This window comes from Mya arenaria, chromosome 14, assembly GCF_026914265.1.
Source record: "Mya arenaria isolate MELC-2E11 chromosome 14, ASM2691426v1".
In the NCBI taxonomy this organism is placed as follows: Eukaryota; Metazoa; Mollusca; class Bivalvia; order Myida; family Myidae; genus Mya; species Mya arenaria.
Genome location: NC_069135.1, coordinates 2,450,521 through 2,464,111, shown reverse-complemented (window position 1 = coordinate 2,464,111; position 13,591 = coordinate 2,450,521). Strand labels below are relative to the sequence as shown.

The window sequence follows — 13,591 nt, the reverse complement described above, 5'->3', positions numbered from 1 at the left end:
AACCTGCCCTAAAACTTTAACCCAAGTTCCATAGTCAACCAGGGGCCATAATTTGTATAAAGGATAATATGGAGTTATCTAACCTCATTATGTGATGGCCCTGAACAACTGTGTGGAGTATTAAGTCAATTGAATGAAGGGTATTGGACTTACAAGTGAAAATCCAACTTGCCCTAAAACTTGAACAAGATGCCGACTCTGGGGCGAGTAGTATAGCCCTCCTTATTCTTCGAATAGTCGAGCTAAAAAGGTATTATAGTTTGTATTTTTTTCTTTATTTCGACTAAAAACAGGAATTGACCTATATTGCAATTTTACAAGGCCAAAAATCTTGTTTGTTATATTTGTTCTCCATTTAAAATCATAAAACCCTTTCAAATGATAGCAAAATGATGATAATGGGTCACCAGTCATTCAAGTTCATGTATTTGTGGACAAACGCTTGAAGAAATAATTGATGCTTGGAACAAACCAGCCATCGCATGTGTATCTGGATCATTTATTGAGATATGGGTACAAAAACAGTCAAAGCAATGTAGAAGCCAAGAAGAGAATTTACACAATACAAAGAGAAAACAAGAAAGGTTTATGTCAAAGCTTGTTCATTCGCTCAATGGTACATGATTGTGAATGTGATATCAATTAAATAATTATAGGTATCATTGTTCTGCTGTGGACAAAATTTGGCTGAAAAATGAAAAAAGAATGATTACAAAAACTTTTTTATACTGTATATATTAATTTTATTATCATATTTTTATTACTACATTAATTTAAACACTTTTTTTCTGTATGTAAAAAATATATTGTTTACCTGAATAAACCTTTGTTAAATATCAGTCAGACTAAATCACAGAACAGAGCAAAATACAATACAGTGCCAAGTAACTAGTCATGTACAGATATACACCAATCTGAGCATATGTTAGAAGAGGTATAAAATGTCACGGCCTTGGGTTGAATCACTGATCAGAAAGCAATGGATATCAACTATTCCTTTTAAATTTAACATTCATCAATTCATTGTCAACATTAGATTATTTTCTACATGTAAAAATAAAATAGCTGGCTATGCAATGGTGCAACTCTTAATTGACACATGTATGAATTGTGAATTATTGAAATTCTGAGGTTTTTTTCAAAGCAGTGTTTTGGAACAAATGACAATGAACGGTGTGAGTTTATATGTTATTTCTCTATAGTGAGGAAGTTGGCTTCCTTTAAAAGACAATCACATTAAAAAGAATTTTCTCTTTCACAGTTCATTAGAAGATATATGCAATGTTTTGTCAGACGCGTTCAGTACTAGTGACAACAGTGTAGTCAGCCTAGAATGCCGCTCATCATCTGTCTTTTGTTACTCAATTCTGTAACTAATCGTCCCACTCATCATCATCATCAACCTCTTCACTGTCATCATCATCGTCTGCAATAATATCAAAACATTGTGTTAAGAATAATGTGTGTAATGAAAAAAACAAAATGAACATATTTCCAAAAATATTTTCAGTAGATCTTCAATGACCAGCTATCAGTTATCAATCTATTACCGGTATGTAAGGATTGATATGCGCTTTTAAGCAGTAAGAATGTTATCGCATGATTTTTTTTCATGCTTTAAAACAGTGTTTACCAAAGATCAAATGATGTTGCGCTTGCCCATTCCATATGCAGCAATGAAATAAACAATGACATTATAATGCCCAGCAGTTCATGCAAAATAAAATCCATTCAGTCCAGGAATTATACTATTATATTGTCAAGAAATATGCCACATGGTTGCCAACAGACCTTATTATAAATATTTAACATTCACAATGCCAGGAGAGATTTTGCTTACCAGAATCTTGAATGACATTCTTTCGCTGAGCGAGTGCAGCGGCAAGAGCGCCCACAATTCCGCCCTGCGGCTCAGGGGCTGACTGGGAAGGGCCGCTATCCTCAACCTGGAAACACATGCATAACAGTTTTAACCCCAAAGAAATACTAGTAAACACAAAGATTAACAGATGGAGAGAGGAGCATTTACTGAATGAAAGATCCAACAAAAGGGGATGATTAAAAGGTCCTTTAAAAGACAAATGAAAATTCTATACATAACATGCAATGATTGTTTCAAAATTGCCTACCCTCTTCAGAGTGGTTCCTTTCTTGATGGAGTCAAGCAGGTTCCCCCTGGCATCCCCTGTGTGTCCGGAGACCTCACCCCCTCGTGTCCCATCCATCTTCTTCAGATTGGTCCCCTGCTGGATCTGGCTCAACAGTCCTGCCCTCCCTGGGTTCATGGAGGGGGGAGGGGGACCACCACCTGGAGGTGGTGGAGCCCCACCCATTGGAGGGGGTGGGGGTGCAGCAGGGGCTGCCGGAGGTGGTGGAGGTGGTGGCCCACCTCCTCCCATGGGGGGTGGGGGAGGCGCCCCCTGGGCATGCCTGTTCGGTGGAGGGGGTGGGCCACCTGGTGGGTGCCTCATACCTTGGGGAGGACCTGAAACACATTTTTACTTAGAAAAAAGATATGAGTATAAATATTGTACAAGATTTATTGTTCCTCATCTTTTACAAATTAACAACAATACCCTATTAAACTTGGATGAACTGTTTTATTGAAGAGGGGATCAAATTATGACTTTCTTCCATTTCTTAGATCAGATTAGTTTGTATATACTTAAGAAAATAATAAGAAAATCATAGTTGTTGCAGACATAAACTACTTACCTCCCCTGTTGGGTGGAGGTGGTGGTCTCATCCCTGGGGGTCCTGGAGGTGGTGGGCCAGGCCTGGTTGTAGGTGGAGGGGGTGGGGCTGCATTCCTTTGGGGCAGAGTAGGGGGTGGGGCCCCATGTGTCCTGGTGGGAGGGGGTGGTGGGTGACTTCCTCCATGAGGTGGTGGGGCTGGGGCCCAGTTAGCTGTTGGAGGTGGAGGAGGAGCACCTAGAAAAAAGGGATGAACATAATTCATATATTCTAACTTCATAATTATAATGCCAAATATTGATATTACAAGAATAACAACATTTAAGACAAGCACAATAACACTTTTGAAAAAACGGGAAAAACTTTAATATGGGTCAGAGACCTTCATAACAATAAACTTAGGCCTTGACTCTTCTTTTGTTGCTCAAACAATTTTAAACACAGTAATATAGTTTCAGTAAGTTAATTTCTTAAATGATTGAGGATTAACAGATGAGTTTAAATGCTGTGTGCAGTGATGTACCAGTGGGTGGGGCAGGCGGGGGTTTGCGGGCAGCCAGATCTTGCTTGACCGCGTCCAGCCCACCATGTTTCTCCACAAAGTCATAGATGAAGTCTATTGTCTCCTCGTCAACGTTGGACTGCTCCAGACCAATCTGCTCAAACAAGGACTTCATCTCTGGGTCCAACTTCTGCATCTGTTAAAGGGAAACATACATCAAGTGTATAACTTGGCAAACTACTTTCTCTTAATTCACTGGTTGATTTATGCAGGCAGAGCCCAATTGTGAAAACATACATCAGCTTTTATACCTCAAGTTTTTCCTGATGTAGCAAATTTAAAAAAAACCCAAGGTAAATATAACATGTATCTCATCATGTTATGTAACAAGAAAATGTTTATGCTTATTATTACTTAATGTCTATGAACTCAATGATATGTTAACATTATAAAACCTACATCGAGACCGGTGTTGGGATCCCAGCCCACGTGGCTGACATGTCGGAAGTCTGTTGGGGTGCTGATGTCCTCTTTTGTCAGTTTCTTCTTCCCCTTGTCCTTCTTCTTCTTACCAGAGTCCTTTGCCGTGTTTGTTGCTTTCTGCGCCCCCAGGCTAACGTTTGCTTGGGCGGGGGGTGCCCCAGTACCTAACGGGAGATGTTAATGCTTTCATTGAACTTATCAAAATTGATATTCAATTGTGACATACAGGTCATTGGTTTTGTAGAAAAGTGACTTAGACAAATAAACAAGAACCTCACTTTCAACATGTTTACCAAGTTTAATTTGTATATCTAACTTTATAGTAATGGCCATGAGTTTTTGCACCACCACAAATACAATTTCTTTAAAATCAAATCAGCTTAACAATATAACCAGACAATTCAAAATATCAGCATTGTGCATAGGCCCATAACAAACTTGTAAAATTGTATAACAGCAATTGATAAAATATGGCTTTGAGACACAATATGAGTATTCCATGTCTAGTGGTCCAAAAGATATTTCAGTTTGAATATGATTTAAGTAGGCTGAAGCCTAGGAATCAAGTCCTTACCCACACTGATGGTTCCTGTCGGGTGGTTGGCTCCAGCAGTGCCCCCTGGTGCTGATCCCTGCTGCTTCTTACGCTCTATAAATAAATGTATATTTAATCTCTTGTACACTAACAATTAAAAAATATTTTACATTTTTCTCTATGAAACCCAACCATTTATAGATTCATTAATTTTCCATTCTAAATCATACCAAAGCAGTCAAAGGATGGCATAAAAAGATTATGGATTGTTGACTGTATTGAAATTTAACCATGAAACAGAATGACCTTAAAAATTCAAACTTCCATTACACATGTCTATCTTACAGTCACTCTTAGTTCTGAAACCTTTTCTTATATTTGACTCACCCCTTTCCTTCAACTTGACTCACTCCTCAACCTAATACTTGACTCACCCCTCTTCTTCAGCTTGATTCACCCCTCAACCTAATACTTGACTCACCCCTCTTCTTTAGATTGACTCAACCCTCAACCTAATACTTGACTCACCCCTCTTCTTCAGCCTGACTCACCCCTAAACCTAATACTTGACTCACCCCTCTTCTTCCGCTTAAGTAAAGGGGTGAGTGAAGGATAAGTAAATGGATGAATCAACTATGAGTAAAGGGGTGAGTCAAGTATAAGTAAAGGGGTGAGTCAAGTATAAGCTATACTTGACTTAAATCTTAACTTATACTTGACTAACACTTTACTTAAACTTGACTCATCCCTTTACTTATACTTCACTCACCCCTTTTCTTATACTTCACTCACCCTTTCTCTTATACTTCACTCACCCCTTTTCTTATACTTCACTCACCCTTTCTCTTATACTTCACTCACCCCTTTTCTTATACTTCACTCACCCCTTTCTCTTATACTTCACTACCCCCTTTTCTTATACTTCACTCACCCCTTTTCTTATACTTCACTCACCCCTTTCTCTTATACTTCACTCACCCCTTTCTCTTATACTTCACTACCCCCTTTTCTTATACTTCACTCACCCCTTTTCTTATACTTCACTCACCCCTTTCTCTTATACTTCACTACCCCCTTTTCTTATACTTCACTACCCCCTTTTCTTATACTTCACTACCCCCTTTTCTTATACTTCACTCACCCCTTTTCTTATACTTCACTCACCCCTTTTCTTATACCTACTCACCCTTTTTCTTATACTTCACTACCCCCTTTTCTTATACTTCACTACCCCCTTTTCTTATACTTCACTACCCCCTTTTCTTATACTTCACTACCCCCTTTTCTTATACTTCACTACCCCCTTTTCTTATACTTCACTAACCCCTTTTCTTATACTTCACTCACCCCTTTTCTTATACTTCACTCACCCATGCGTTTATTGTGCCTTTCCAGCAGTTTTCCCTCTACAACCTTCTTGAAGTGGGCTGCCTCATTCTCACTGGCAAAGTTCAGTCCTGCCTGACAATCCTGGGGGGAAAAAAAACATTCATCATAAATTCATGATAGTAATGTAAATCATTAAGATGCTCTAAAAGATGGTAACATATTTGCTATGCTTTCTCATATTGTAATAGTCAGTCAAGGAAGATAATTCTGATATAGAATATGTTCTTCTCAAATATTTATTCCCTCAAATACTCAAGAATAGTACGATTTCAGAGCACGGTTGCACAAGACAGAATTTTACAACTCACATGAGCCTCGAAGGTGTGGAAGTAGTCCCGTGGCGCCTTGTACTTGAACTGGTTGTACAGCTCCTGTTCCCAGATCATCATCTTACTCTGTAATGCATAAACATAAGATAAATAATGATTTGCCTTACTTTACTTCTAACATAAGAAAGAAATAGACTTAAGTTAATTCTTGGGAAGTATTGATTTCTTTTCAAACTGCTGTGTTGTGTGGAGAATTCCCATGCTGATACTTATAGGGTTTGAACTAAAGAGTTACGGAAGGGTGTTGCACTCTGTCCTTTTTTTGAAGTACCCGTTGTCCTCATAAGACCAGCAGTAGCATGGGCGTAACCTTCTGCCTTCATAGACTTTAATTCTTTAGACTATCAATTGTGTCTGTTTTGGATTCAAACTCATGATATGATTACAAGAGGGCCAAGACAGCATGACAAACTTTTATAAAGGATTGTGCTGCTTGCAGAGGTAGTACCGGTAAGTGGTTGCCGAGTCAATTGATGGTTGATAAAGTGGCTGGTCCTTGTAAAGGGAAATCAAGAGTAATTCTAGGGAAGTCCAAACATTGTCAGTCTTTTGTACCTAGGAACAACATTGCCAATGAACAATACTTGCTGGCACGATTATTAAACAAAACTGAATTGAGCCAAGAACAGTGACAATGATGACCAGAGTTAATATTGAACATAACTGACTAGAGCACAGAACATTGCCAATGCTGGACAAAACTGTCCAATGAGAATTTTAACCAGATCTGACCAGCTCACTGAACATTGCCAATGATGAACAAAGGTAGTGAGGTCATTAAGTAACTAATGCTGCATTTTTATCAGCCAAAAAAGAATAATTCCCAATCCATTTTTATTTATTTCTTTAACTTCTTTGTAACTACCATCAAACAACAAAATTATGAAGCTTCAAAATAACTTCCCTTTTGTCACTCATAGGCGGAAATGGACAGGAGATCATTCATATCATGTAAGTAAGGAAAAGAACATCCATATATTCACATACTTGTTTGAACAACTGGCAGATACATAGCAATTATCACCTCATTATTTATAAACTACAGTTGCTAAATTAATTACAGTTAAAGAAACATGCCGGCATGTAGACGCTGCGGCGGAAATCATAAAACATACATTACTAATGATGAGTAACGGTCGAAGTTTATTGATATATGACCTATGCCTAGTTATTTTATTATGTTTCATTTGTAGAAAGACAACAAAACATGCAGCTTGCACATCATATAAAATATAAACAGCAAGCTGCATGTTTTACACTATTGAGACAAAACAAATTAATCCTTAGTTCCTTATCAATTTGATAAAAATTGTGGAAGGAGTCTGGATTTTTTTATTATTTCAAAATTATTTTTATATACAAACTGATACCAATTATCATAAATTATGTGAAAATTACATCATATAATGATGAAAAATAAAATGAAAAAAAGATAATTAATTTATGTGTTACATAAAACAATGAATTTATGTGATCAATCTCAAATTATTATCTTGAAATATTAACCTCACAAATAATAAATGGTATTTTCACCTCCCTAAATAGATTACCTGGTTCATTTTATTCTGTTGAATTAATGCATTAATAATTTCAATGCAGCATCCAGCTGGTTACAGAATATGAATGTGGCAGTGCCCAAGAATCTTCATATTTTTTGTCTTGGCCTTTACAACCATTATAGCCAGAATTTGTCTTCCAAAGCACGATTTTACATCCTCCACCAGCTTGTATATGGATTGCATTACTCACTTTTATCGACATGCAAAATTAGACGCAAAATTAGATGGTAGAGCAATTCTCACCACTCATTTCCAAAAATAGACAATCATTAAATATTATATGTTGACAGTAGCAATTATAGAAATGACGAAATTGAAAACTATAGAACACTAAAATTCATGATTTCAAGTGAGTGTCTCAAGCAATTAATTGATTAGCCACTGGTCATTACTGTGGTTTGTTTTTAATCATCAGATCATAAAACTGTCAAGATCGGTCATGGCCTACGGCTTGACAGTTAACAAACTTTCTAGTTGGGGCATAGTGCTTAATGCTTACCCAATTTTTTAATAACTGCCAATGGCCCATTAAAAACAATAACAATTCTAAATATTAGTAGGAAATGACAAACTTCAGGTTGTAGGCAATGTCATAATTCACCAGCTGTCCGGTAATATACAGAACAGGTATGTAGGTTGACAAATGTTCATGTCATTCACTGTTTTGCAAAAACACCTAAAGCCAGCAACCTCACAAAGTAGGTTAATGATTACAAATACTGCAATGTTGTTTTTATAAATAAAACAATGATGAAAAAAAAACAATGCTAAAAGGTACCTTATTTACATTTCAATAAACTCACTAAGTTTGCAATGAAAATCAACGCAAGTCAGAGATTTGCTATAAATACCTTTTTTAAAATTTGTAATAATATTTTCTACAACTTCACCAGCTATTGATTAACTAACAGTATCCTTTTTATTTCACTATTTCATTTAAAATGATTTCCAACAGAATAAAAGAAAAAAACAACAAGAGTATTATTATCACTTGCCTTTAAGAATACACATTCAGAAGGATATATCTGTTTGGTCTTAGTAAACCCCATACAGAAGTACTGTAAAATGCCAAAAAGTAGATGAAGCCTGTTGGTCTTGAAATTGTGATTATTTCACAGGCCTGAAATTAATGCATGCTTTATATCATTTTGCGCAGGGTAACCACAATACTCATTGTGAAGTCAGTTCATATAGCTTACTAAAACCAAACCTTAGGGTCGAAGAGCCTGATGAAGTATGATCGTTTAGGGTTATCCTTGATGAAGCAGACTACGCCACAGCACCTCTTGTTCCAGCGCTGTCGACTGTTGTCGTTGGCCAGGTACAGCTGCACCACGGCAGTTGACAAGGACTGAAGATATACACACAACAACCATAGAAATCACAATCATAAACTATAATTAATGAGGTGTAACAAAAGGTGTTTGTTTATTGTCAGCAGACCTTTTTCTTGCCTCTTTTCGGAATTCGTTTTTGGTAGTTTCGTGCACAGAAAAGACACGTAAATGTACCCAGACCAAACCATGATAACTTGTATTTTGTTAAATATGGAATAATGCATTTAAAGGATTTTTTAAACTGGGTTTGCACAACCTAGCCCCATTCCCAAATTAATTGGCATTGGTTTAAAATATGTTCTTTATGAGGATTTTGTTTCCTGGTATGACCAATAAACTATAGCTCCTTCAATTGAAAATTAAATAATTAAAATGTTGTTTTTTATTCTTATTGGGAGACATTGATTTGGCAGCATGGCACAATTCCAGCAGTCAAAAGGGCAGTACTGAGCCATTGTCAAAAGGCCTAGAAGGAACATTAATGAAGTCCATTGGCTAAACAGGTTTATGGATCTCAGAGTTAAAGCCTAAGACAAACTTAAACCAAACTTAAAAAGTATTTCAACTGTGTGAAGAATGAATTCCACTTTATGAACGGTATGGTACTTTGGATCTGAGTTAAAGTCCCAAGCTGCCCTAATGCTTTAACAAAACTTTCAAGACGATCAAGCTCGATAATTTGAATTAAGGTTAATATGGGGTTATGTAACCTTATTGGTTGTTTGCCATCAACAATAGCGTGAGGTATGAAGTATATAATGAATTTTAAACTTATTTTATGTACAGCTGATTGGCAACAGTTAGCTCTGGAAAAGCATTGCCCTGTCAACGGGAGCTCCCTCATATACATTAAGAAGTAGGGATGCAAACGAATGGCAAAATTGATATTCGAATATTCGTTAATTCTTTCGATCGAATATTCGAATATTCGATTACCAATATGAATGTATAAGAAATGTAGTAAACAACTTTTATTGTTTGCTTTAGTAATAGCCGGGGCATTTTAACCCTTCTTCGTTGTAGCCGGTATACGCGAAGGACCCTGATTTTTCCAAACATTGGCAATGAAATTCCCCATTTACAAAAATATCGAACAAAAGCAATAGCCACTGAAAAAGGCGAAGATCGTAAATGCCTGGTTGAATGTCATGATGCACCAACGGGTCATTCTGTAGGACGAGCGGCCTCGTTCTGGGATTGACGTCTACTAAATATAATTATGAAAACACCAAACCTACTCGGAAATTAGATAAATAATAAAACGAAAATAACCCTGAATTTTGACCCATCTATTGTATAACAATGACCTAAATTGCTATTCTATACAGTTACATTTCAAAGCACGAATGTTATATCGAAACATGGAAAACAGCATATAACTAGCACATGTCATCCATATCATTACGGCGATTTGAGCAATACTGCACAGCTTAATTGACAGCCATGACACCACTTTGGTTGCCGATTCCGTTTATTATCCAATAATGGTCATTAGAATTTACCGAAAATAATTGAAGTTGTTTGATGCCACTTGTCTTATAGCCAGTTTTTGTAAAATTACGGGTACTGTTTATAGTCTCCGACTATGTGTCCCTAATTAACAGTCCGCCCGGTTAGCTCAGTCGGTAGAGCGTTGGACTGTTAATCGGACAACCAGGGTTCGATTCCCGGGCGGACCAGGTCACTTCTGTTGTGATTGGTTATGAAATACTTTCTACGACCATTCGCACTGTACCACTGCCCCTGGCATGTACAGAAGTTGTCAGTTCCTTGCAGAAGTGAAGGCACCTAGTACTGGTTCACCGCCCAGGATAGGTGTGCGGTGGTTGAACTGTCACTCTGGGACCCTTCAATGTGCTCACGCCGGGACCCGGAGTATAAACTACTAACACCACCACCACCCTAATTAACATATGACGCGTGTACCGGTATAGTGTCATCACGTCACGCCTCTGGCATTTAGGGGCCAATCGTTGTAAAAACAAGACATGCTAATATATACAACAGCACAGATGTAAGAAAAAGGTTTATTATTATATTTACCAAACAAAAAGCATCGAATATTCGAATACCAATTTTGCTATTCGAATATTAAACGTTCGATCGAATATTCGAATATTCGTTTGCATCCCTATTAAGAAGTAATGTGACCAGGGGCAAAGTTGGCCATTAACAACTTTACGGATGAGCCATTAAACATAATTATAAACCAAATATCTATGCTCCAGATTAAAGTTTTGACGGTAATGATATAGTGTAGCCTTTTCCCCCAAACTCTACTACACTTGTCATCTTATCCGATAACACTAAACTATCATCCAAAGAAATAGCATTTATGTTTTTTTCCTTTAAAGTCCATATAAACATTGGCAACTAGCTATAAACTAGTGTAATTAGTAAAAAGGTATTGACTTCTTCATCAGTAAATTTATGTGTCACTTCTATTTGTTTTGAACAAGTTAACCAGCCAGTAATTTCATATCAGATTGAATATCATACAATATTTAATATAGGGGCGTGTGTGTGTGTGTGTGTGTGTGTGTGTGGGGGGGTGATATATGGCCGATATGGTGTCCATATAACTTCAGTCATCAGTCCGTCATTGGTCAGTCATCCGACATCGGCTGGACATTCTTTCACAAATCTTGTGTCTTTACATAAATGTTATATTTAGGTCTACTATTTCTCTATTTAGCATCGTATAATACTCTCAAGTTCTCAACTGTTTATTATCACAGTGGACTTAATGCATTATGCAAACTTGCAGGCTTGTAGCTCAAGCTCAAAGAAACTTTGTTTAATATAATGCACCAGTCAATTGTAACCACAGCCCCTCAGGTCCGGGGATAGCAGGGGAAATGGGCCATGTTTTTACCATCCCGGTGGCCCCGCAGTGCCGGGTGAATGCGGTGGTTTTGTATTCGCGCCAAATTTATCGGGGAATGTGCCTTACTTAGGGTCCGTGGGGTGCGGGGGCATTTGGCGGGGATTTGACCATCAGTTTGTCTCCGTAGGGCATGGGTTTCACCCAGGCTTGGCTAGACCGAAAGTCAAAGTCCCCGCTATTCCCCAGCCCTGGAGGGGCTGTGGATACAAATGACTGGTGCATAATTACAAACATTTATGTGAAAATATTTGTAAAAGCAGTTTTAATATTTGTTTTCATAATAACTTTATTTCATCATATTTGAGATTTTTAAGATGGAAGTTTCAAACAAATAAACGTAAAATCAGGTAAATTAAAATCAAGGGTGGAAATAAATATGTTTAAGAGGGAAGATTATGACCAAGCGTAGGATTAATGGTCCATTGTTGTTTTCGGCATCTTTCTGATATTTTAAAATATGTTGGGCCAATGCTGGACCCATATATTTTCTGATCCCCTCAAAAGCACTCATAATGTATTCAGTATATATTAAAATTATACTAGTTGTTTGATATACAATTTACACTTGAGCTAATGAGTAACAAAACCTTCAGGGATAATTGTGTGAGCATGGCAATATCTAGTCTAGAATAATTGATGTGTTATACAGGATTCTTCCAATCCCTAACGTCTAAAACGGTTTGTGCAAAAACCGAGGGCGTTTGAATAATATTGAAATTGTATTAAGTAAAGTATTTTATGGTTGAAATGGATAATAAAGGTTTATATTCATATTTTACCATGAAGGTGCAAAGCTATTTTGGACAAAACAAACATTTAATGCATTAAAACACATTATTTACCTTTCCAATAAAACGAAAGTTGACTGACACAGACAATTATGCCAAGCGGAACAACTCGACCCAATCATAATAACTCAACCACCTCCGACAAGCTTCGAGATAGACCTCGTAAATACAACCTTAACCACTCGTCCATGGCCGAAATGTTCCGATTTTTGTAAAATCGTGAACTGCAGCCTTGCAGGTGCCCTTCATGTATATATCGTTATGTTTTGACAAAATGAAATGAAGAAAAACCTGTCAAACTCATAATTATTCGTTGGATATTTATTTTTTGTGTACGGACCTAATATAAAATAACATTATCTGGTAATATTTCTTGTTTTTATGATATTTTGTAGACGCAATATGCTTAAACATCAGAATAACTACCCACTTTTCGTACAAAAGTATGTGAAGGATTTGCCATATCAAAAATAAATAAATCGGTCAACATACAATTATTTGGACTTGGCAATATCAGACTGTTATCGGACCGATCTGCCAACATTCCAAAATAAAATGTCCAAATGTTATAAAAGTATCCCTTATGCGCATTATCATGGCGCTTGGTTCTTCCAAGTTACTGGAGATGATTATCATAAATCGCGATTTACCACCAATTGCTTCGATAGCGAATGCATATATGAGATATTTTACAACGGGTTTTGTTTCAAAGCAGCACTTCTTACATCTACTGAAGCAGAGAAGGGCCTATCTCTAAGAGTAAGAGAATATATGTTTTAACTTCTTCAGTCCCCACCTACTCCCAGCTAAGGAACATACCACACATCCTCTCCCCAGCGCGTTGAAGACTGCCTCATTTTCACCATCGTTGATTAAATTAGACGGCACGTTGCTCTTCTGACTTCTATTCGTCATTTTTCTCTCTTAAACAACAGAATAAAATATAAGAATAGAGTGATGTTTTCTTCCGGGTTGTCGCTAGACTTTGAGATCCGGCAAATTACACGGCTAAACAAAATAGTTCTAAAAATTGACCGTATGACTGTGCCTATTTTAGAAAAATATGGACAAAATCTGACTTTTGGAGT

General features: G+C 37.1%; 1 protein-coding gene across 1 annotated transcript; it reads right to left on the bottom strand.

The window, feature by feature from the left end:
- Positions 1–480: 480 nt before the first annotated feature.
- LOC128216762 (actin nucleation-promoting factor WASL-like) lies at positions 481–13,505 on the bottom strand. Its single transcript, XM_052923420.1, has 11 exons — positions 13,323–13,505; positions 8,702–8,842; positions 5,912–5,998; positions 5,585–5,684; positions 4,254–4,328; positions 3,656–3,843; positions 3,218–3,392; positions 2,716–2,931; positions 2,130–2,485; positions 1,841–1,946; positions 481–1,426 (listed from the first exon to the last, which is right to left on the bottom strand). The coding sequence occupies exons 1-11, from the start codon at positions 13,416–13,418 to the stop codon at positions 1,374–1,376; spliced, it is 1,593 nt and encodes a 530-aa protein (XP_052779380.1). The 5' UTR covers positions 13,419–13,505; the 3' UTR covers positions 481–1,373.
- Between the last annotated feature and the right edge of the window lie 86 nt (positions 13,506–13,591).